Below are 26,356 nucleotides of genomic sequence, written 5' to 3' on the forward strand. Positions count from 1 at the left end.
AACAAGTGGACCGAGGGTGACAATTAAGACCAAATAAAAATAAAAATAGCGTCACTGCTGCCATGGTATTAAAAACAGTGACATTTACAGACCTATATTTAATTACCAGCTCACGCTGTTCGCCAGGTACCCCAGTACACCATGTGATCAATCTTTTATAGCTAGAAATGTATGTGAGTGTATTGGGTAGGGTGGTGTTCTGCTGTGATGAATGTATATAGGCATCGATCAGCAAAATAAATACATGTATAGGAAGAAAGAAAGAAAAATATTTGGGCAAGGAGCAGGGTGCCTCTTGAAAGGTGCATGAATGCTAAGTTTGTGTAAGAGTGTTTGTTTTTGCATGGTGGTGTTGTCTATTGAGGGACTGTAGCTGCCGGCCATATGCTGTCAGTAGACTCTGTAGATGCTGCTTTTCAGCACTGTAGTTTTGCTTTCAATGGAAGTGGAGTGCTTCTCGCCTCCACTGGTTTTTTGTGCGAGGGCCAAAAGCATGGAGAACATTTTAAGCGTGTTCATAGGCTATCATCACCCATATGCTTGTGGTCTTGAATGGCACGAGTATGTCAGCTGTGGCAAGTGCTGGAATTCAGTCAAGCTTCTCTGCATTAGTGTATCTTGCTCAGGACGACAGATGGAAAAAGTATAAACACGGAAATTACATGCATACAATTCTCTCTCATTCCTCTTTCTCATCCATTTAGCTAAACGGGGATTTTAAATTCTTAATCATTAGCATAGTTAATCAATAGCAAAAAAAAGTTGATTTCCACACAGAGCACCTGAGATACACATCAAATAATAAACAGATGTTTTTGTAAAACATGTACAGTTACAACTCTGAGATGAGTAATTAAATATGTCACAATTATGAGAAATTTGACCGTACCTTTTTATTTAGAGACTAACATAAGCTTCCTTGATATAACCAAATAATCATTTTTTTAGGGATGTGAAATACTTGAACATGCACACGAAAAAACTGAGCATTTCATTTCTGTGCATAACTTTATTTATCAGCCTTTTTTCTCACCATAATCTGTTGAATTCATAGGCAGCGTCTCTCCTGCTCTACCCCCCTGCATATGCTGGGAAAATGAGAATAGATTGGCCCATTCTTGGATGGTGCCAGGTGGCATTTAGACCCCCAAGAAGACACGAGTGCAGTCTATCTACCTCACAGTGACAGACGTTGGGCCTGGAGAGAAAGGAAAAGAAAAAAGGAAGCAAGTCAGAAAGAAGGAAAACGGAGGTGGGGGAAAGCAGAAAAACACTAGTAGGGCCACTCCAGGCAAATGTGTTGTCCTGCTGAAGGCATGCTTGTTTTCTTTGTCATTATCTCAAGCTGCTGTTGCACAGTGAGCCAGATGTACATGTGGGAGTAGGCAAACGGGCTAGTGACAATAGGAATGTGCTTCTTTCTTTTTTTGTTTTTTTCCATTGCCATGTAATCTATGCCTATTCCTTGTTGTGAAACTGTACTTAAGCTGTACCAATTGGATTCCAAATCCTGTTAAATGGATTAGTGAACAACACTTAGACATTCCGGAAAATAAAAATCAGAGTGCACAGATGTTATTTTGCAACACATATCTTTAAAGAAATATTCCGGGTTAAGCTCAATTGACTGCATTTGTGGGAAAATGTTGATTAAAAAAACAAAAAACAAAAAAAAAAAACACTAAAATCCACTTGTACTTTAAAAAATAGCAAAAATCTAGGTTATTTCAGGTTATATTTGAGAATAATTCAGATTCAGTACAAGTTCAATTGATGGTATATGTGGCATAATCTTTATTACCACAAAAAAATTGTTTCGACTTTCTTTAAAAAACAGCAAAAATCGAGAATATTTCAGGTTATATTCAAGAATATTTCAGGTTCACAAGTTAAGTTCAATCGAAAGGGTATGTAGCATAATGTTCATTACCACAAAAAATAGGTTTGAGGCACTTACAATGGAAGTAAATGGGACCAGTAAACGGGTAAAATATTAAAATATGGTAATTTTATAAAATACTTAAGTATTATTTGAACTGTAAACTGTTTAAATAATCATTTTAACAGTTGTTTTGGGGTTTACGGAATTACAAATTGTACAATTGGATATAACTTTACACAAAAAAGGTTAGTAAGCAATTTTATCATTCTAAACTGTTAACACATATTGTTTAGATCTTGTGGATATAGTTTTGAAACAACGTTAAATTTCAGAGCTTTCCTGTAGCTCAAACAGTAGAGCTTTGGCGCTTGCAACCAAGGTCACTGGTTTGATTCCCAGGGAAAGCAAGAACTGATAAGAATGTAAAATGTGTACCTTGAAATTCAATGTAAGTTGCTTTGGATAAAAACGTCTTATAAATGTAAAATTTTTAATTATTTATTTTTATGTATGGTCCCAATTGTAAGGGCCTCACTCTAACCCCGATTTTAGCTTCTTCTTTTTTTTTTCTTAAAGACAAGGAAATAAATTTTTGTTGTAATCAACATTATGCCACAAGCGCAGTTGATTGAGTTTAACTTGTACTGAACCCAGAATATTCCTTGAATTGCATTATCAACAGTACAGAATTTGAAGTCCTGCTACATTCTGAGCAAGTCAGCTCTTGCAATGTGTGTTGCAAAAGAATATTAATCATGCAGGGAGGATGGTGAAAGAGTGTCATGTCATTGTTTCCATTGTTGGGAAATACCTGTTTTTCATGTTCTGCAATCCGTTTTCCTCATTCAGAGCAAAAGCCATGACTTCCTGCCATCTGGGTAAACAGTTTTTATTGTCTGAGCATGAAAACAAAAACTCTAATTATAGCGTTCGGATTATGCTAGAATATGCCAATGACCATGATACCCCTGGCACAGTAGTGGAACTGTTTCTACAGGCCCTGAATAACACCTAAGCAGCTAATGTTATATGATGGGGCTTTTTCTGAGTGATTAATGAAAAGGATGGGGAGGACAAGAGATGGAGAGATAGAAAGAGAGGGAATGGGGGAGGGGTGATCATGACAAATCGTTTGGGGGTTCTTCAAAACAACACAGGGAGATAGATGGCGGCAGTGTGTGTCTTTCATTATCAGTGACCCCCTGTTCAATCAACGCCAGAGAAAGACGGCCACGGTCCAGAGAACAGGGCTACAGGACAAAGTATCATCCCATCATCACTCAAACACATAAGCACTCACATATCTTCTCAAACGCTCGCCTCTACCCCTAAAACGACCCCACACACATTGATGAGATGACCCCCCGACTGGATATGCCCTCTTACCCCTCAGGACCCAAAAAAAGGGCGCCATCCACGCAGGTGCCATGGTAACAACGCCATGGCAGGTTGAGTATGATGTTGGGGATGTCATCAACCCAGTGGGAGGAGCATTGCACCCGTAATTACCAGCTGCCTGTTCCATCACCATTCAAAGTATGTCCTGTTTTCACACAACTCTCATTTTTTTCCCTCCTTAGCATGTTAAGAAAGTGCATTGTGAGAAATCAGATGTGTCTGTAGAAACGTCCCAGTGTTCTGTGCTTTAAGAGTGTTCTTTGTGGTTTAAAACAGTGGTTTTCTAACTGGGGTGCACCAAGGGGTCTGCAAGGTGGATAATGGAAAGTTCAAGAAGAGGAAAAATATATATATAATTATTTATAAAGTATTGTGTTAAACAGATTATATAAAATGTTTAACACAATTTTTGCCAAATTGTATTATTTTATATTATTATGGCAAATTTGGTTTAAAACAGTTGTTTTCTAATTGGGGCTCACCAGGGGTCTACAAGGTGGGTTTTGAAAATTTTAGAAAAAATGTTTAAAAAAAATAATATATATATATATATATATATATATATATATATATATATATATATATATATATATATATATATATATATAAAAGGTTTACCGCAATATTTTTTACGTGCCAAATAAATTTTTTCATATTATCATTATTTGAACCCTGTGCACTCCCCATCCCCAAAATTTTCTTTTTTAAAGGTAAATGCATGTAACATTACTCTAGTGTTTTGAAAAACTATTGTGGGAAGGGGGAATGGTAGAGGGCCGGAGACCTTCTCATCGACAGCTCATCAGTCGGGCACATTGAAGCTGATGGTTGATTACACTCTCCGATTTTGATGGTGAACTTTTCTCTTCGATAAATATAAAAGAATATTAAGGGAGCTTATACTAGCAGTGGAGCAAGGGCCAAATACTGGAATGGTTTGAGGAGAAAAACACACACAAACAGGCATGGGAGGAGGAGAACTAGCGCAGACAGATAGGGTGATAGATTAAGCACTGTGCCACCCTCTGAAGCAGGTATCATCATTCAGAGTGGCAGCCGGTCGGTGAGCACTATAGGACTACCTGCTGTGGATCCTGCAGTAATACAGCTGCTCCACATAATCATAATCTACACTACACTAAAACAGGCAAAGAAAAGAATCCAACATAGAGAATAGCAGAAAGGATTTGTCAGACAAAATGGAATGTCCTAAGAATTACGTGCTACATTTAACAAACACAGAAATTGTACAGATTTGGCATAATGTAAATGCAAGAGAGGGAAAAAAATGTACGGGAGGAGAAAGATGGAGCTCTCTTCCTCTCAATCTCGTAGCGAAGCTGTGAAACAGATGCTAGCAGAAGCATTAACAAAAGAGCGGAGCTTCTGACCGCGAGCCCCAGCGCTTGGCAAGTCCTAGAGGTAATAATGGTTAGCAACCTGAAAAATGTTCTTATCTGAAAAAAGCCCCAGACAGTAATAAATGAAATAATTGTACTAAACACATTAATCCATGTCGGTGGCCCCAGGGGGAGGGTCTGTGAGTGTTAGAGGTAGTGAATGGCACTAACCTGCCAACAAAAAGAGTCTCTCTCTCTCGTTCTCTCTCCCTCTCCTTCTCGACCCTCTGCAAACAGTGTATTTTTTGCCCTGCCTTTCGGGAGGCAGGGGTCGTTATTAATCTTGCTGGCTTGCTTAGCTTCAGGCATCACAGCAGGGCAGCATCTGGGAGTGTGTGAGTGTGTGAGCCAGGATATGGATAATGCATGGGCAAAGACTGTGTGTTTGTGCACTAGTCTGATTCGGAATGAGGCAGACCAAGCATCTTATAGTCATGTGTATCTCTTAATGGATGTGTTTAGATGTAAATTACACCAATGTGGATGCATTCTCATCAGTTATGCTGTGCATGTCACAGGATTGTGCATGTGATCTAACAAGAATGTAACATTTGACTATGATGTATCATAAAACCATCCCATATTGCATGAATGCTTGCTAAGGACAGTGGTGAAACTGAGAAAGAGAAGGGGTGTAGATTCAAATGAATGCAGTTGAATGTGACGGAGATATAATCAAGTCTTCTGCATCTGCAGCAAGGTCCATTTCCACTGGACAGACATGGTGTAAAGCCTGGTACCTATTGGACATTGGTACGAAAAGAACAGTCACCACGGCAACCATCACAGCAAACATCGCCATGTGGACCTTAGGCCATGCATCCCACCGGCACCATAAGTAAGTATAATACTGTTTTGTGTGTGTGTTTGTGGGGGTGGGTGCTTGAGTGAACACTATAATGGACAGGCATGGAAGCGAAAAGACATGATTGACTAAAACCCTGTTTACATCTGTTCAGATGAGACAATAGTAAATAAGTTGTAAACAAGTCGTCCACATTAACCACATTCGGAGGTGGCTGAAAACGCTTGTGACCACATTGCATTTTTAGTGTAAAGTTGTCCTGATACGTCAGTGAAAGACCACCTTAAAACTATATGGGTGGTTATGTGATTCTCCAATTGAAAAACATCCAATTAGAAAAATGCTGATGAAACATACAAATGGTATATTGTAATAGTAGATATTTTGATTTTTTTATAGTAGAAATTACATTTTCCTTGTCTTTTGCTTTTGGACAGTGTCCAGTCAAGTCACCTTTTATCAGAATAGAGTCAGAAAGAGCTTTATTGCCAGGTGTGCTTGCACACACAAGGAATTATTTTTGGTACTGAGGCTTCCAGTGGACATATACAAATACAACAAGAAACATAATACTACAAATTATAAGAATAAAAAATATAAATATATGAGAATAAAAGTATCACAGTTGGGTTTAGTCAGAATAGTCGACATTTTCAGATTTACAGATTATGAACATATTTACAGTGTTTTGAATATTATAAATAAATAAATCTACATATAAGTATCACCTGAGTTGTAGGATATTGCACTAAACAGTGGGAGTATTGCACTTAAAGGCATATGCCTTATATAGAGCTTTTTACAATACAGATTGTTTCAAAGCAGCTTTACAGTGATAACTGTGAAATAATGCAACAAAGTTTGTTTATGCTGTACAGCAGATCTAGAAGAAAATAGTGTCGTAGTCCAGATTGAGTAAGTTCAGTGAGGGTTAATTTTTGTTGTAAAAAGGTTATTAATTTAGTTCATTTATATATATAGCCGCTCTGGAGAAAACCGTGATGTCATCGTCCAGCTCAGTTCTTATATAATGGTGTCAATGTAGGCAGATCAATATTATTGTTGAATATTAAGTGTCCCTAACTAAGCAAGCCAAAAGCCAAAGGCGACAGCAGCAAGGAACTAAAGCTCCCATCAGGTGACAGAATGGAGAAAACAAAAACTTCTGAGAAACCAGGCTCAGTGGAACGAACTGTGTATGATTATGATTCAGGCAGCATTGCAGGTCAGAAGTCAGATTGGATTGGAACATATCAGAATATTTATCCAGTTCCATCTGGTTGAATCAACGAATCCTGTCACACATGTCAAGTTCAGGTATTTGGCTCAAAAAAAAAAATCTGTCATCACAATTTTCATGACATTTTACCATGAGAAGTGCATGCTTTCAGAGTGCCATGCACCAGCTGAGCAAGTGCCACTGAGATGCATGGGAAAATTAACAGATAGGTTTCTCCAGGTATACTATAGACACACTTTGGCCTGAACTAGATGCATTTACACTTGGCTGATTGATCAGTTTGCTGTCTCAAATGCGAGGGCATTAACACTGGCTGTCCAATCAGTAAAAATGCATGAAGTAACCATGTGTAAATACCCCCAAACACATATGCACTTTTCTGCTTCTGATCGGATCAAGCTGCTTTATACGCCCAACATATTTGCAGGCGCATCGTTTATTTGATGCATTCTATAATGTCCCATCTAATGTATATGTTGCCAACAAAATATAACCTGTTACTGGCCGAGAATGAACGGAATGCGTGAGATAAACTCTGAGAGAGAATCTGAATCCAGTAATTCCTTGTAGCACAAGCTGAATGAAATATAAAACCCCGGGCTACACGTATGGTGTTTCCAGACAGGAAAAAAGCGGAAAGGATAGAGTTAAATATCAGATCTAATAATCATGTTTTTAAAGGAAATCATATTAAGGTTGTTAAGAGGTGCGGCACCAAATGTCAGAACCGTGTTAGTTTCACGCGCTCTCTGATAGATGCGAAGCGACGAGCCGAAGACGCTCGCGCTGACTTCCAACTCGCGCAGGGGTATTTCCGCAGACTGCGAACAAGAGAGGGAGAGAAGTGTGAAGCCAATCACGGGGCGGCGGAGGGGCTTCCAGAAGTCTTCTCAGCCAATGGCAGCTCCGCAACGGTAAAGCGGCCCACGTGGGCCTGGAATCTTGTACTTATCAACGAACATGCATTGAATCCACTCTAGCCAATCATTTGGGTCCTAAGTGTTAATCTTCATACGGATTGGCTGGCAGTTTCATACAGGTCTTTATTCATCTCCGTTGTTAACTCATTCCTGCCACACGTTTTTTTTTGCTGTGACTGCCTCATGAAGCAATCCTCATCCAAGTCCCTTTTTGGGAAGCATTTTCTTGTCAGCAAAATAAATGGCCCGAAGTTTAGGTGCAAATTGTATATAAAACATCCATCTTCTTTTTATAATCTGCATCCATTAGGCCATAAACCATTAGCTTGATCACATTAGGATGAAATTTATACATGGGTCCTGTTGATACCAATGTGTCAATTAGCCCACACACAAAATGAAATGTTCTTAAATAAACTGTCTGATTGAATAGACGGATGTGAGATCTAAAAATACCTCACTATTGAGGAGGAAGCATATGTCTATTCTAGGTGGTTGTAATAATAAGGCAATAGACCAAATTGTTGAGGGTTATATTTAGCGCCGGTCCTCCCCTGCATTCTGACTATAAATTCAACAGAGTCGTGGGAAAATGACCGTTGATTCTAAAAGCGGCTAAAAATGTATAATATAGCTTACACTGACGATTTTGAAAGGTGGACTCAGTAAGTTTTTGTTTACATTTAGTGAATTGCAATCAAGAATTAACTTAATTGCTTCAGTAGTTCCAGTGCTTTAGGAATTTACACCGACACCTATTGGCCTGGAAGCGTGAAGTTTGCCACTAAATGCTGCCGCTTCGTTGTTTTGTTGTGTGTGTCGTAAATTGGCTTATTTTGTTTGAGCTTGTGATTAGTGAAGTGCCTTGAGCAATGGATGAAAGTACTATATAAAATAATCACATTATTATAGTATTAGTAGTAACGTGGTCAATTATTTGACAAAATATGGCAGCGCCCATGAGGAACCAGCCCACCACTACATGGAGAATAAAACAGCTTTTTTCTTCTGGAAGACTGACATGACTAAAGTCTTTTCATGTGGCTGTACATCATTTTAAAAAGTGTGTTTTTATGTCTTTTTATGTAAAACTTAGAGCACCTTTAATTGCTGTTAATACAGCTTTAAAAAGCTTGGCTCCTGTTTTGCACCTTTCTTTGACTGGAAGGTCCCGTTTGCGGAGGGGGGCTATAAAACAAAGATTAAAAATAGTCAAGTGAGTATAATCCCATCATGCTCACAGTCACAGAGGCACCACGTCGGACAAACCCAACATTAATCTCTTATTTTCTTAAGAAGGGACGCTGGTGAGACGTGCAAAGCAATAGTGACACCTAGAGGGCCGATCGAGGACTGCTTTTGATGGAAGGTGCTCTTCCCCGTTTACCCCTTATGAATTATGCAGCAGACATACAATTTAGCTGCTCCCATGGTGGACGAGGAGGTCACATCCAGCCGCATGGCTACCACAGCTGTACATTAAACCTCGGGTGGCTTCTTCAGCCATCAACACTCTTCTGATCAGGTCTGGGTTCCTCCATCTTTGTTCAGATGACTTGTGCTAAAAGAAGAAAACGTTCAATTTACATTTATTTATTTAGCACACATTTTATCTAACACATTTATCTATCAGAATTATAAAAGAGAATAATAAAAGCAAAGCTTAATGCAATGGAGAAAATGAATACAAGTGGTGATGTAATAAAAATGAATATTAGCTCTTGAATAGTAAACTCTATGCTACTATAGTTTAGAAAGATTACATTAAATTTACATTTGTTCATTACACAGACTTTTTTTATCAAAAAATTGCAATAATACAAGAAGAAATAATTAATTCAAGGGGGGAAAAAGGCCTACAAGTCATGCTAAAATACCTAATTTCAACTGAGTCCTAGAAGAATAGAAGAAGGGGATGGACACATCCCAGCCATATCTTAACTGAAACATGATGTTGTTCTGATGACAGGATATAACAAGGTTGAAAAACCAAAGGACATAGAATTCAGAGTTGAGGAGATCAGGGTGGGGAAAAATTGTGCAGGAAAGGGTGAGATGAAGGAGAGAAAAAGAGGAAGAAAAGATCACAGGTTAAGAAGAGTGTGGGAGATGGGATAAAAATGAAAGGGATGATGAAGAGGCCGGGTAGACTGAGAGACAGAGGAAGAGGGAGAGCAAGAAAGAAGGATGTTACATATATCGGTGGTACTGGGGATGGCAGGGTTGCTCCCGACAGAGCAGGGGAATAGCAGCATTGCAGTTAATAGGGTAGAAAAAGCTGGGGGGCTGTTAACTCTGAAATGTTCATTTTTAAACTCAAGCCTTTTTTCTCTCATTTCACCCCCTCCTCTCTCTCTCTCTCTCTCTCTCTCTCTCTCTCTCTCTCTCTCTCTCTCTCTCTCTCTCTCTCTCTCTCTCTCTCTCCCCCTCGCTCCCTTTGACAATCGTGCTCCCTCCCCAGGCTGTGTAGTAATGATAGCTATTTGACTGCCATCAGAGGAGCTGGGTAATGGTCTCTAAAGAACCATTTCAGACTCAACCTGGCAGCGCTGGCCTCCCAAAAACATCTGCTTGCCTATCAAGAGGTACCACCGCACCAGACACACTACACACACATAGGCACAGTCATGCACACACTCATGCATGGACACGCACAGTACTGTGTTGCGTAGAGTCATGCCCGACTTAGGTAATGGATCACGGGAATACTTGTGAGCTGAATACCAACAAAAATAAAAGAGGTGGTAATAGTGTTGTTGTGGTTAGGGTATAGCACTGGGGGCTGAAATAATACTAATATCAGACACCTCTTGTAATTAAATGTTTAAATGATACTGAGGGACCCCAAACAATGACTTTACGTTAGTAGAAAACAGACAGGTAATGTGTAAATATAATTTATCTTTAATATGTTATGTACTTCCTGTTCACGTTGTTTAGACGATGGTTCTCTATTGCAGTATGACTTCCCAAAATGCAAACTAGGTTGCATTTTATGTCTCTGATTGTGGTTAATTCTTGAAAGATTTTAGGCTTCCTCATGGACACCATGGACCTTGTAGAAAATAAAACCAGACTTTTCCACAATGATTGATGTCAAATATTTCAGATTATAGTACAGAGGTAAACTTTTCTTGTGATATTTTCCACCGTCTCTGGTAAATTTCTGCTACTCTGCCTCCCTCTGGTGGCACATTCCAGTACGTTCTTTTCATTCAGAAAGTTTTCCATGGGTAGGTAATGTGAAACATGGGCTTTCCATATTAGCCGTATTGTTAACAATTAGTTTGTATTTTTCATCCACAGAAATTACCAAGTTTATATATCTGGAGACCTCCTATATTTTCAACCATAATTCAAACATTAATTCAAATGTGTGGAGAAAGATATGTCGGTGATTAAATGGGAGTTTCTATGCTACTGTATTTGTAGTCAGTTGAATTAACCTGGCTCACAGGTCATGATAGCTTTTCTCTTTGAAAGAGCAAAGCTCCAAACTGTCAATCAGGCTGTTGAAGGGATTACTTGCAATTGACAAGCTCTCTGCCCATTGAAGAAAGCCGAAGAGAGATTTGATTATGGCGACAAGGTCAAATATGCTTCCCACCATTACTGATTTTTGACAATATAGAAACACTTAGTTTGTGTGGGTTAATCCAGCTTTTTTTCTGAACCTAATTGGACATTATTTTTGTCCCAGTCTTTGTTTTGAGATTTCTCCAAGGTGTCATAAAATGGTTTACAAGTACTCAACTGAGAGAACATCAGTTGTGCTGTACTGGATTTTGTAGTTAAATCTTTAGCTACTCACTGTAACATCTCAAACATGTCATATGCAATTTAATGTACATTGCTTTTTTATAAAATCTTCTGGCGACAATATAAAAGTGTAAATAATAATGTAAGGGTCATAGTGCATGTCTAAGGTTAACATCTCTGCTTAGAGGATCTTGAACAAATGTAAACAAAGGATAGATTTGCCAAAGCCAATAACGGTTAATGAACGTCTTATTGTTCCTATGCTTAGATGAGTGTGTATATGTGTGTGTGTGTTTCAGGCTTACTCGTCCCATATGCGGTCAGTCACCGACAGATGGACAGTTCTGTGTCCAAAACACGCCCAAGGAGAGGAGGAGGGGTTTGCGGCTGCTCTGGATTAGATTGGTCTAATAAAAGAGTTGGATCATTGAAAGGCAGATTAGGGGCCTGTGGTGGAGACTGTTTTTCGAACAAACATGCTTGGGATTTGAAATGGATCGACAATGTGTGTAGTATTACGCAAACATGAGGCAACACAGCTAGTGAAATGCTAAGCAAACAACTTATGTGACTGGAAAAGACCTGGAGAGATGTTTTCAGTCACAGTGAATTGGTATTCAATGGCTGGCTACATGTGAGGCATCTTTGAATAAGCATCTGTTTGTTACCTCCACCTACACCCATATGCACATTGCTGTAATAAAGATGACCAACCGAGCTCGGAATCAGAGAAGTCATGTAACTGTATCCTGAGTGTGCACTGGAAAGCCGATCCCCCTCTCAGGCCACTACCACTGGTGCTGGGGGAGGGCTCTGGTTACCCAGCTTTGTGTCAAAGCGCCATCAGCAAAGAGTTAGAGACTGGGGAGGAGGACAAAGACAGGAGCACTATAGAACGGGTGGATTACCGGGCCTCCATAAAGGGTATCTAGTGTAAGAATAAGTCCAATATAGCAAAAGAGGAGAAAGGACGTATAAAAAGAAACATAAGAGGATAGGACAACAGGTGAAAGGGAGCTGGAAAAGGTGTCGAAGTACACCCGAAAAGCTGCACTGTACTTCATGTGCCGTTTGTTGACAAGCTGGCCTGGCATCTTAGTGGGCACCTTGCACACTAACATGCTTCTATTTCTTGAGGTCTCGGAGGAGAATGATGTGTCTTTTTAATGGATGCACATGTCTTAAGGATGTGACTGAAGTAAAAATACTTAGAAGAGGACAAGGAGGAGACAAACCAATCAGATGTCAGACTGAAGGACTGAGACGACTAAGGCATCGAGAAGAATTAAAACCGTGACTCGGCCTTGAGCAGCATTTCTTTAAGAGATCCGTAGTCCCACAATCTCAAAGGCAGCCAATGAAGAGGACAAGAGATGCAGGTGAATTGAGAAGGAAAGGGAATGAGAAAGAAAGCGGGTGAAAGAGGTGCAGAGGAAAAGGAACCGTTGGGATCAGGGTGACGTCAGCAGCTCTCTGGATTGAGGTGTTGAGTCCTCCTGATTATAATCTGATCTGATTAGGAAACACAGGGAAAAAATCTCCAGAGCCTCTGCAAGCTCTCCGGGGAGCAAGACGTTGTTTTTACCGATTGGAAAGGCCAAGACCAGGGACAAAACTAGAAGAGGAACTTAGGCCTAATAAAGAAAGTTAAGGCCTGTATCTGAAGAGAGTAGGCTACACCAAGGAGTCAATAGTGAAGTGGACTTCACTTTACCCTCCCCCAATAAGAAGCAAATTAATCAGGACACATAGGAGAGCTAACTTTGTCTAGTCTACAGGCTGATCAGCTTCTTCTCTGGACTTTCAACACTCTCTAGCTTCCATCGGGGTTGTAAGCCAGGATGCCCTCCAATGGCAGTAAAGCCCTCAAGCTACAATTCGGGCTTATTAATCATGAGAATCGCTATTTAACAGCGGAGGCCTTCGGCTTCAAGATGAATGCTTCAGCTCCAAGTCTCAAGAAGAAGCAGATCTGGACTCTAGAGCATGATGAGCAGGATGGTCAGGTGGTTTACTTGCGCAGTCACCTGGGTCGCTACCTGGCTTCCGACAAAGATGGCAAGGTGAGCTGTGAGGCTGAGACCAAAGAGAACGACTGCCGCTTTCTGATTGTGGCACAGTCAGACGGCCGCTGGGCCCTGCAGTCCGAGCCATATCTGCGCTTCTTTGGAGGTTCGGAGGACTACCTGTCCTGCTTTGCTCAGACCATTGGTGAGGCAGAACTATGGGCCATGCACCTGGCCCTGCACCCACAGGCAAATCTGCTCAGTGTGGCCCGCAAACGCTATGCCCACCTAGCGTCTCCAGAGGGAGAGATTGCTGTGGACAGCAACATCCCCTGGGGTGTGGATGCTCTTCTAACTCTTGTGTACATGGAGGGCAAATATTGTCTAAAGACCAGTGACAGCCGCTTCCTGGGCAACGACGGGAAACTGTCCTCTGAAAATGGCCGTGGAACAGGCTACACCTTGGAACTGAAATCAGGCAAATTGGCCTTCAAGGACTGTGAGGGGAAGTACTTGACCCCCATGGGGCCCACTGGAACTCTGCGCTCTGGACGTTGCTCCAAACCTGGCAAAGACGAGTTGTTTGATCTTGAGGAAAGCCATCCGCAAGTGGTGTTTCAGGCCGCCAACAACAGATTTGTCTCCATCCGACAGGGTAAGTGGTGCTGGTTGAATTTCTTTTGACATTTCCCTACACAGGAAGACCACATGATATCATCAGTGGCCAGCCTCATTTTTCTGCTGTAGAATTGAGTGAATACAATCTTTAAAACATTGTGAAAGTACATTAAATAACAGTTCACCTTAAAATTAATATTCTGGCATCATATACTTACCCTTGTTGTTTCCAAATATGTATGACTTTTTTATACACTGGAACAGTAATATTTTGTCTCAGTGTTTTTGCCTGTAAAATGAAACTCAGTGTCTAATGTTGTTTTGGACCCTAATGGCTTTCGTGGTATAGACACAAACAGAATATTCAAAATATCATATTTTATTCATACAGGTTTGCAATGGCTTGAGAGTAATAAAATGATGGCAGATTTTTTGGGTGAATTATTCCTTTAAGGAGATTCAAGGGAACTATTAATATAAGGTTTGTCCCCCTCCCTTAGCACTCCTTTGGCGACTTGTGTAACAGATGTGTCTCGTCATCACAACTATTAAGTAATACATTTTGGGTGACCATATATAGAAAGCTAGAGTATAGAGTGTAGGCATGTAAATGTCAATTGTAGATTCAGTGAAAGTTTTAATTTTCAGATTAAATAATATGCTAAACAATTTGATTTTAGCATTCTGAGCATAACTTGCACTGTTGTGCTATCAGTCTTGCTCCCCATTAGTGTTTTATATGCAAGCATACCAATGCATGAAAATAAATTGCATGCAAAATTGCAGCTGGATGGCAAACTATGCACACATAGAAAATCTATGGAAACTAGCCTGGAGAGCAGGTGAACACTGAGTCACACCCATGAGCGTGACCTCACAGAAATAATATATGGCAGCTGTCTTTTCAGCTGAGTTGGCCAATATTAATCTGCCAGACATAGCCGATTTTTATTCTCTGGCCATGTGCTCTCCTAACAAACACGGTGCACAATTGTAGTTTCCTGTCTTGACTGAGCAACTAAGTTCTATAATGTAAATCTTGCATGGTGGAACACTATCCATTATCTCCAGTGCAGAGCTCTTGGTAAGCATTTTGAGCCACCTGCAATAGATAAATTACTGGAGAAACTGAATGGCTTTGAATATGTACCATAGTAAGCTGGGTCAGTAACAGATCCTGTCCCCTCAAGTACACTCATCCATCTCTCTCTCTCTCTTTTGGTCTTACACTCTTTCTCTTTCTCATTCTCACAGATGCACACATACATATGCATATTTTTTCACAGAGTGATATACTTTTAGCCAGTGCTTTTATATAAGAAAATAGGACGAAGATGCTCTGATAAAAGCACATGCACACATACACACACTAGTGGCGAGGTGTGATAAATAATTGAGTGGACAGGGGCATTTCAATGATGGTGGAGTCTGCTTTCAGAAACACAAGCCTTCCGCCGCATTTCTTTATCTGTGGACCATGCAATGTGCTGGTCTACAATGGGGACACACAAATCAGAGAGTCCTTCAGGAGCAGTTGGGTTCTGCCCGACAGGGGGAAAAAACCAATGTGAGGAAAGGGAAAATGGAGTGTGAAAGTATACAGCAGAAAGGAGAACAAGACAGGCAGGAGGAAGAAAGACCAGGCACAAAATCACAATGAATAGACACATAATGCATTGGGTGTGGACAGGTGAACGGTATTGCTTTTTTGTCATTGTAAAAAGATCACAAATCAAAGACTTTAGCGGCAGTTCCCTAGGGAGGACATGATGTTGTATTGTCAGTTTAGTTTACCCATGGGACAGAGCTATTTAATGCCATCTGAAAAGTTTGTGGTAGCAAAGCATGTGCACCAGGAGCCAATTGAGAGCTTAAAGAAAATGATTTACTTTTAGTAGCTGAATAGGTTGCAAGGCAGCTATTATACATATCCTAAATTGTGAGGTCTGAAATTTTAGCATTGAAGTCATTGCTAAAATCTGTGGATAGTAATCAAAATTAAGAGGTGAGATGTTTGAGTCACACATTAGAACTCTTATTGAGTCCTACAGTGTTTTTCCCTTGCTTCAAATGGCTCAGTGTCGATTCAACATTAAGAAACATGAAGTATCAACATATTGGCAAAAAGAATCCATTTCATTATGGGTGAAAAAAGACAAGGAAAATGACACAGGCCAGATGGAACATTTGTTCTTAATGAACAAGAAGCATCTCTCCCCATCTATTGCACATTCATTCTGTGCAAAAAGCAATTAGGTAAAGTGATTCTGCTAATGGATGAAGCAGTTCATTTCTTTTAGAGAGTCTCTACATGATGAAGGGAACCAGAGATGACTTCAGACAGGACTGCCAATCAGCTCTGCAGGTCTGACGTTCATTAAGCCCCAGGCCTCTCGCCCTGGGACACAACACAAACTCACAGATGATCTTTTAATCAATAATGAGTAGTGACACTGCACAGTAGTTTTTCCAGAAATATCACTATTATTAGCCAAGATATGATGTTCATCACTTTAGTTTGGTTGTGGTGTACTTTTATGCAGTAGCTCCATGCTTGTTGTGTGGCTTTCATTCTTGAGTCGGAAAGATGGCATGCACTCAGGCGGGTGGATCTGTTACCATGTTCTTCATCACCTCCACAGTGTTCCCTGGAGCATTCTAATCCGGGCCGGAAGGTGAAAAGAAGATGAGCACAAAGAGATATTGAGAAAGAAAGAAGCTAACAAAATGAAAGACAGTGGATTGTGGCATCACTTTACCATTAAAAATTAATCTCAGAGCGACTGTCTTGGTACATTTGGAGATCACAGCTTTAATGTGGGCCAAATATTTCTAAGTAGACATTTACACTTGTGTAAGGGTCCAAAAGTCTGGGACCGCTAGTGAAAATGCTTCTCTTTTTTTGTATTTTTATAATTTAATAAAACAAAAATGTCATGACAAATTTGATATCAACATGACTAAAAGTTTAATAAAAATATTAAAATGAGTTTCAGGATGTTCCTTTTTAGCTTGTCCACTTTCTGCTTTAGTGACAGCAGCACTAGAGCTTTATTATATTTATATTTCTTTAAAAAAATGTCCAGATTGTCAATGTAGCCACAGATTTTTGAACACCATTAGATAAAACATGCACCTTTTGTAGTGTTCTCCCATGCATCTTTTGTGTTCTCTGATAGGTATTTGACCTGGTACGCATGCAGCGATCTACTTGCCCCAGTTTTGAGAAGGTCCTCTCGCTGTCTCTGGGTACTGTTACATTCCACAGAAATGGGTTGGTAAATTGAGAGGGAGCATTCTGTGATGGGAGTGAGGTCATTCGCAGGAGTTAGGGATTGAGCTCAGTAATCACAATGCCGTGGATGAGGAATGATCAACAGAGGAGATAGAGTGTCCTGCCCCAGCTGGCCTCTCTTCTTCTATCTTTGGTGCAAAACTAAAGCAGAGTCAGACGTGAAATTGGAAAATAAAGTGTAACGGGCCGCAGAAATGAAAACCGCTGCAGCAAAGTGAGGTTTGATCTAAGAAAAAGAAACATCTGAAGCTGTTTCTTTTTCGTTATCCCTGATTTTGTCTTGATTAGAAACTAGACTTTGTTTTGACGACTTTGGCTGGTAGTTGTGCTTGGTTCCAACCAAAACAATGTGCTAACACTGTGTGTTCTCATTATTGTCTTAATCATGCATACCACATGTTCTATCGCTTAAAGCCATTAGGAATTGCATTATAGAATTCCCAATTCCCAAGTACGACCAGATAGTGTCTATTGATAAGCCATTATGATTTGTAAAAAATAGTCCATGCTGTGTGAGAAAAAGTGACAGGCGGAGAGAGAAACACTAGCACACATGGATAGCCTCATACTGCAAAAAAAAGAAGAAAAAAAAAGCATTCTGGGGTGGAGTGATCGATGGCCAGAGATTCTGCTGATAGGCCTGGTTTCTTTCCCAGCGTGTCTAAGGCGCCCTGCAGAGTCCCGTCGAAACAATGGTATTACTTCAGCCTCCTGACTGGTTTTCCTCGGAGCTGGAGGATTGTACATACGCTACTCAAAAAAGCTGCTTACTGGGCCCTACGGTACAGCTTTGTGTTTCTTTGCATGCTGAGAATTAGGAGAGGTTGCAGCATGAGAAGGGGAGGGGCAGGAAGGATGACAGGGTGGAGGGAGAAGGGGGTAAGGTGCAGGATCTGGCCTGTAAAAGGATTAAGAAAATGATCAAGGGATATTTTCGGATATATCCACTTTGAGCCTTAGCCACTACAATCCGTTTGGCGCATTCGTCTGTTTTGTTTGAGATCTTGTCATTCAATCATTTAGTTGCACTAGACAAAAGTTTGGACACACTTGACTGAAATGATGTTTGTTATTATCATCAAAAGCCTTTGAAGACCTCATACAGTAGGTTGAGAAATACCATATTTGAAAAATCTCAAAGGTTTTATTTATTTATACTTAATTTCTATATTTTTAATTGTTTAGTGTCATTTTAAATTAGTTCTATTCACATTTAATTAATTTAAATGTATTTTTCAGTTTTCCTTGGTGTAGTTTAAAAAAAAAATTTTAAACAGTTTCATAAGCATATTAGAATGATTTCTGAAGGATCATGTGACACTGAAGACTGTAGTAATGAGGCTGAACATTCAGCTTTGCACAACAGCAATACATTTCATTTTAAAATATATTCAAATAGAAAACAGTTCTTTCAAATTGTAATAATATTTCACAAAATTACAGTTTTTACTGTATTGTGATCAAATAAATGCAGCGTTGGAGCAGAAAATACTTATTTAAACCAAATTTAACTAGTGTGTGGGTGGATGGATGGATAGATAGATTTTCCTCATTTCGGTGCTAGAAATAGCATTTGAAAACTCAGACTTATTAACCTTCATTTGCAACAAATTTTGAATGTCTGACCATACTTTTGCCACTTACAAATAAACAAGTACTCCCATGTACCTTATTACTTGTACTGTATGGTCCTGTGTTCTGTTTTCAAGAGGTTTCTTGAACAAAGCTACAGTATGCGTTACATTTTAGTCTAATGAATGCCATGAAACAATCCCAAGACTAATTGGCATGAAACCCAGCAGGGTGCAGCGAAGCCTCTGACCCTGCCAAGGTCGTGGTTTCTATGCCAAGGTTTTATCGGTGCAAGGAGAACGATATAATCACAAGTGATTTTGCCCTACTGCACTGAATGATAATTCAGATGCATAGTTAGAAATAAGATGTTTGTTGTTTGCCAATAACAAAATACATGCATGAATTTACTTTAGGTACATAGAGCAAAATGCACAAGGTTTTTTATAGAAACACACAGAGTCCGCATGTGTTACACAACCCAATAGCTTAATTATGATTAATGGCTTGGATATGAAAAATGTTTCAGACCTCAGCCAGTGGTCTTGTTGTGTAAATGTTAATGTTACAAATAATACAGTGATTTGGAATGGATCTGTCATTGTGACTAATTGAGTAAACCTCCTCATTTCAAAACAACAGTAATCTTGTATTGATATAAAGGATGTTTATAGACAGCGGAGTGACATGTTTGGGCTCCATTAACTATAGATGTGAGTCTTAAATAAACATGGTCCGTTGTAGACATTGCGCTAGAACAGGACTCAGAATCAGGTTGATGCCTGTCGTGCGTGGCAGTGAAGTTAATCATGCTGGTGCTTTGTCTCACTTCAGGATTCCAAACTGGGGGAAAGTTCAGGACAAACACATGCTATCTCGGTTAAGCTGATACATTTGAAACGTACTTAGAAAAGCATGTAGTATAATGTTCTAATAGTCAATGTCAGTCGGTGTGACTTTTTGTTTGAATACTTCTATTTAGGGAAAATTCAGCAGTTTTAAGTAAGCTTAAAGTTTATTATTTTTTAATATATGACCATATTTAAACACAGCAAAAAAAAAAAAACAAAAAAAAAACACCAACACAATTTTTTTTGTTTAAATATAGTCATAGGCTATAATGTTACTGTAAAGGATGGGCTTTATAATCTAATGCTGTTTTGTTGAACTTTCTATTCATCAAAGAATTCTGAATTTTTTTTCTTGATTTCCACAAAATATTAAACAGCACAACTGTTTTCAACATTGACATCATTTCATCATAATAAGAAATGTTTCTTGAGCACCAAGTCAGCATATTAGAATGATTTCTGAAGGATTATGTGACATATGATCATGTGACTGGAGAAATTATGCTGAAAATTCAGCTTTGCAATTTAATTACATAGATATATTAAAATTAAAAACAGTTATTTTAAATTGTAATAATATTTGACAATATTTTTTCTGTATTTTTATCCAAATGCAGCCTTGTTGAACATACTGCTTTCAAAATTTTTTTTTTAAATCCTATCAAACCTCAAACTTTTGAACAGTAATGTATGTGCATGTAAAAAAAATATAAATTGACGTTATGGAGCTTTTTCAGATATTGTTACAGTTTTACAACCTTAATGATCATCTAGTTAAATTGGATCTAAATAATTTAATTGAGACACGTATTGACTTCTAACATGTCAAATAAGTAAGACTGCTAATATGTTTGAGGCAAAATTTCAAACTTTATTCTAAACATTTTCTGAATAAGCAAAAATGTGCTGTTCTCCCATATTAAATGAATTGTGTTTGTCTTATGTGCTTCAACAGGAGTGAGTGTCTCAGCCAATCAGGACGATGAGACAGACATGGAGACGTTTCAAATGGAAATTGATAAAGACACAAAAAAGTGCAAATTCAGAACTAATGAAGGGAATTACTGGACGCTTGTCGCTCATGGAGGCATCCAGTCAACAGCTACTGAAGCGTAAGATTTAGCTTTACTTTCAGACTTTCTGCTATTAATTCTAAAAATAGCAAAAAATTATATTATGTAACTATTGGTAAATGCATCCAAAACACAGTAACAGTAAAGCCATCTAATTTTCTCCTGTTTTCTGTCGGTGTACAACATGGTATTAAACATTATGACATTATACATTATGAACACTAATACGCACAATCCCCCACTGTGTGCAGCGGTGCCAACACCATGTTTGACATAGTGTGGCTCGGTCGACGGGTGGCACTGCGAGCCAGCAATGGAAAATACGTATGCACTAAGAAAAACGGCCAGCTTTCTGCAGTCAGTGACTCTGTGGGTGAGTTCATACATGATGCTACCCACAAAAAAAAATATTATTCAAATAAAAAGTTATATGAAAAACGTATGCCACCCTGATTTTTCCTCCAGGTGAGGATGAGCAGTTGATTCTGAAGCTGATCAATAGGCCTATTCTGATCCTGAGGGGAGAGAATGGTTATGTATGCCACCACAAGAACTCTAATACACTGGACGCCAATCGTTCAGTGTATGACATATTTACACTGCAGTTCAATGATGGTGCATACCAGATTAAAGGTGAGTTTTACTTCAGCCACATTTTTAATTGTTTTTATTCTGCATTTCCTGTAATAAATCCAAAAGCAGCTTTCTGGAAAGCAAATAACAGCTTTTATTCCCTGGACATCTATTTAAGAGCAAAAAGAGTTTCTGGCAATGATTTCTGTTAATTATAATCAGTGTCAGAAATGTCAAAGCATTTTAATTAACCAGCTGGAATTGATTTTTCAAGGGAACTTATTTACCTTTAAAAAGGCATACAGTATTTTCTTATAACCATAAAACTAGAATACAATATTGTGAAACATACCAAATCTAAGACAAAAAAGAGGAATGCACCATTCAACATCTAACCTGTTAACTGTCAGTGTGGTGGCGGGACATTGCGTTACCATATAGTGCTGCAGGGATGATATATGTTTGTAGGCGAACCTGAAAGTAGAATCACACTGGTTCTCTCGACAAAATAGGATTTTTCCATTGGCTTTTGGATTATAGCAGAAAATAAGGTTCTGAGAACAAAAGCTTATTATTGTTATATGTTTTGTTCCTCGTGATAATCTTCACAAATGAACATAACTTTAATGTATTTTTAAGCTTAAACACAATCGGCAGGTTTGTGTTTATAACCAAACTACACCATGGTCACATCATCACATGACTTCAACATTTTCCCTGAAAGTTCGAGTTATAATAGTTTCGCAAGAGCACGATTCACGACTATAAACACAGCAAGGCTGTGAAGGTGGAGTAGTGAGTAGATGAGTTTACCTGTTCGACTTGATGACGTTTAGTGCCCCAACAACATCTGTAGTCCCATTTAGCCACTTGTTAGCAACCTCCTTTCAGGTGGTTAAAGCTTTAAAAAAAAAAATATTACTGATTTCAAACATTTAACCAAACACCTGTTCAAAGAACCCACTGACTTCAGGACGATGTAAGCGGAAGTTCAAGAATGCAAACTGATTGCTGGGTTTTGGCCTATAAAATACATCTCCGCTAATACATTTTAACAGGCTCCTCCCCCTAGTGGGCAGTCTCATGTCTCATAAGGTCTGAGACTTAAGGTTCCATACTTGGCCACTGTTTTGTGATAGAAGTGACATTGTGACAGAAAAGTATTAAAGGCACAGTATGCAATTTTCACCGCTAGAGGTCGCATATTCAAAACAATAACAAAGGCGTAGCTTGATGAAGCTGTGAGGGAGCGTGGAATGATGGGAGTTGTCGTCTTCACCTTCACTGCTGATGGAAATCAATCTGATGGGAATCACTATCATGTTCATGGATGAGGTAATGAAATAAAGTTTTAGAATCGTTACGTTTGATCACATGATTTGTCGAATTAAATGATGGGGTAACGCACTGCAGCTTTACGTGTTTAAAACAATCCTACTAAAAGTACATTTGAACTTTACAAGGGTAGATGGCGTAATGTAATTTTACCTCAGGACGTCTGTAATATTAATGGCAAATTCATACGGGATAAGATATCTCAGTAAAACTAGCAGAAGTGGAACGGCTAACTCGATTTGCACATCGCCGTCAACCTCCTGTCGTCATGTGCGAATTACGTTGCTTCCTGATATCACGTGCGCAAACACATATCACCTATATTTTATTTATATATATAAAACGGTTATGTCCGGTCAAACGATGTATTAATTAATTTTAGATTGGATTGTTTTGGTAATAGGCACTTACTGACATTGTCCGTAATGATTACTGAGATCGCACATTCGGACGGGACTAAAATCACAGAGAAGCTCTGGTAATTATTACTTTACCCCACCTCTCCATGTTAAACTAGTCCCGTCAGAATAGGGCTTTAACATTTAAAACATAATGTTTAATTACACTCTTCACCAGACTTGTTAAACAGTGTTAAACCTGAGCTCTCTCCATCTTGGAAATGCCAGACCGATATTGATCCTCGCTTTATTTCTCCTCTTGTCCAAAACTCTTCTTGGGTCATTTGATTCACTTTATCAGGTGACAGAACCTGCTGAAAACAATAACGAATAATTGTGGTCTATAGCCCTATTCGCACGGGATAGTAATACCTGGTGACCTCTAGTCATTTGTAACAATTGCGGAGGTTATCTGTGATTTTAATCCCGTGCGATTCGGCCATGTCTGTAATTTGTAAAATAAAAATTCCAATGCAAATGACCTACCATATTTCACCTAACACAGAGGTCCTGTGATAATTTTAGTCCCGTGCGAATCGGCATCTCTGTGATTTGGCGGGGTCGTATATAACTTTTCTAAGGTTTTTGTTTCCTATGCGCCTTTTTATCCATCTTTTGCGAAGAATGGAGGTTGCGTTGGAGTGTTTTGATAGTAATTTGATATGCTGGGTCATATCGGTATACCTACACCACAACTATACAATTGGCAGAAAGATAAGGCTGAAAATCATCAGAAGAGAGAAAACAAAAAGAATTATTAGATGGAGATGGATGACATCTATAGCAGCATCCGGTAAGGAACATTGTTCTGTTTATGATCATACAGATAGACCTATAACAACAAGACATTTCCAAGCAATAGCCTATTGACATCATATCCGGGAGATAAGTCTGTAAATTTAAGTAAAATCACACGCTCCGCTTATCCCGTGTGAATGCGCCACACGAAATTCAGATGTGGGTGGGTCATTTCTAATTCACACGAGGTCCCCAGATAATACTAATCCAGTGCGAATAGGGTTTATGATAACTGTGCGAAACAACAGCAGATTGTCGTGCTAGATGCTAAAACTACTACTTCCCCATTTCTTTCATGAGACTGAAAAAGTGTGTTGAGAAAAACTGTTGAGACTGTGTTGTGATGGTTTCTACGGCAGTAAAAGCGGAACCGAGGATAAAGCGGACATGACGCCATTGACAGGCGACGCAATGAGGAGGGATGTTACACTGGTTAAAATTGTGAATTTCTCTGAATTTAAACAATTGTTGGAAACTGGATAATGGATCATTTTGGATAATGTAAGTACAAAAGTGTACAAAATATATAAAACTGTTCTAGTTGTTTTTGGATATTTTAATGCAAAAATCTTACATATTGTGCCTTTAATTTGACAGGAGAAAACATTAAAATCATTCAATCAATGGAATGTAGATGAGAGAGTAGTGACAAAATCTCATAGGACAAAAAAATCTCACATCAACTTCAAATATGGAACTCAACTTGGTTTGATTTTCTTGCAATTAGAATCCAAGTTATTTTGTAAAATATATATTTTGTATCAAATCAAAAAAAATTTGTTCAATACATTTGCTTTGCATTAAACTGAAACTTCTGTCTTTTTCCATACATTTATTTCTGCAATAATCTGCCGAGTGTATTTTTAACCTTAGCTCTTTATTCCAAAGCATTCATGAAATACAGCTCACGAAGTTCAGATGCATTTGTGCATTTTCACGTCTCAAAATGGAAAGTGACAGTTATTATGTAAATAAAATTTAAATATAATTTGTATCACTTTTGCATTTTTTGTCACGTGCTTATGAACACAGAATTAACCAGAGTTGAAGTCATTTATTAAACGAAGCTGACCAGTATTGTTTTCCTAGGTGCTGGTGGAAAATTCTGGTATGTGTCCAACAGTGGTTTGGTGTGCTCTGATGGAGACACACCTGAAGATTTCTGCTTTGAGTTCTTAGAGCATGGACGGATAGCTATGAGGAACAAAAACGGCAAATACCTGCGAGGAGACCAAGGAGGCAATCTGAAAGGAGACGGAGAGAATGCAGACAGCTCTTCCCTCTGGGAATACTGACACCATGTGGACATTTAAGGAACTGTCATTCTTGGATTTACAGATGTGAGAAAATAAATTGGTACAGTTTAATGTTCGGACATCTGTTTCCCATCAATCAGCATTTAATTTAAAGTCAGTATTCAGTATTACGCATGTATTCATTACCGTTTCTGATTTATAGCTATACAAAATGAGCCTTTAGAATAATACAAACATGACAAAAACCTTTATCATTATCAGCTCACTATTGCACTGTTATGAAAACTGTGTGAGGTAATAATCAAGAATAAGTCTTGCATAGCATGCTATTATTTTGGCAGATCACTTCTAACATATCTGCTCGTTGACAAATTGACACGTGGAAATTCATAATTGCTGTTTTTCTTTATTACTATTTTTTAAACCCTTTATCTTCTTGTCTTTCATGCTATTATTTGTTACCATGTCAATGTCTCTCAGCTCCAGTGAAGCTTATTTTATTCTCTGGGCTTACAGACTGCTGTGTTTGTATTATATGGACATACAAGTCATAGAAATAGGCTTGGCAAATTAACTCTTCTTGTTGTTTCTTTAAGCTTGCATGGCAACTGACAGGAAAGCCAAGCAACCATGGATAGAACAGAATACACAGTAATTACTTCATCTCACCAAAAAGAAATGTACCAGGATTAAATTCATTTATTCCCTATTGTGATTTATTTGCTTTTTCTTGGTTAAGACCATCTGGAAAGGTTTTACAAATTAAAATCCTGTCTCTTAATTCTGAAGGAATGAATCTCATTTAGGCAACATTTACAGTAACTTGGGTTCAGTAAAACAAATGCATTGTTTCTGCTGTGAATTTACGTAATTGTCTGCCGAGGCATCAGAATTGAGTCTCATGCCGGCAAACAGTGTTTTGCTGCTGCTGTGCCTCTCCACAGTATTGATACCGACAGAGAGAACACAGTATTGTTAAGAGCCTTGTTTTAAAAATTCACTGCTGGAAGCTGCAGCCAATAAGATGAAAAATTTAAACCCAATAATTCTCAACTGGAGGTAGCCTACAGTAATGTTTCAGAACATGAGCTTTACAGAGAAATAACATTTTGGATTAAAATATGAAAAAGTTAAGGCTATGGTGGGCATGTGAATGTTAAGGGAATATTCCAATTGA

General features: G+C 38.8%; 1 protein-coding gene and 1 long non-coding RNA gene across 2 annotated transcripts in view; both read left to right on the top strand.

Moving 5' to 3' along the window:
- LOC143709801 (uncharacterized) overlaps positions 1-11,625 on the top strand; it is a 37,187-nt gene extending 25,562 nt beyond the window's left edge. Inside the window, exons 5-7 of the long non-coding RNA XR_013194401.1 lie at positions 5,377-5,518; positions 10,107-10,230; positions 10,952-11,625. This is a non-coding gene — a long non-coding RNA (uncharacterized LOC143709801). The remainder of the gene's footprint in view (positions 1-5,376; positions 5,519-10,106; positions 10,231-10,951) is intronic.
- A 78-nt stretch (positions 11,626-11,703) lies between these two features.
- On the top strand, positions 11,704-25,888 carry fscn2b (fascin actin-bundling protein 2b, retinal). Its single transcript, XM_077200474.1, has 5 exons — positions 11,704-14,065; positions 20,702-20,858; positions 21,071-21,192; positions 21,285-21,452; positions 25,013-25,888. The coding sequence occupies exons 1-5, from the start codon at positions 13,246-13,248 to the stop codon at positions 25,216-25,218; spliced, it is 1,473 nt and encodes a 490-aa protein (XP_077056589.1). The 5' UTR covers positions 11,704-13,245; the 3' UTR covers positions 25,219-25,888.
- Positions 25,889-26,356: the final 468 nt, after the last annotated feature.

The sequence above is a fragment of the Siphateles boraxobius genome, unplaced genomic scaffold, assembly GCF_051911475.1.
Source record: "Siphateles boraxobius isolate OS27281-9 unplaced genomic scaffold, OSU_SipBor_1 46, whole genome shotgun sequence".
Taxonomy (NCBI): domain Eukaryota; kingdom Metazoa; phylum Chordata; class Actinopteri; order Cypriniformes; family Leuciscidae; genus Siphateles; species Siphateles boraxobius.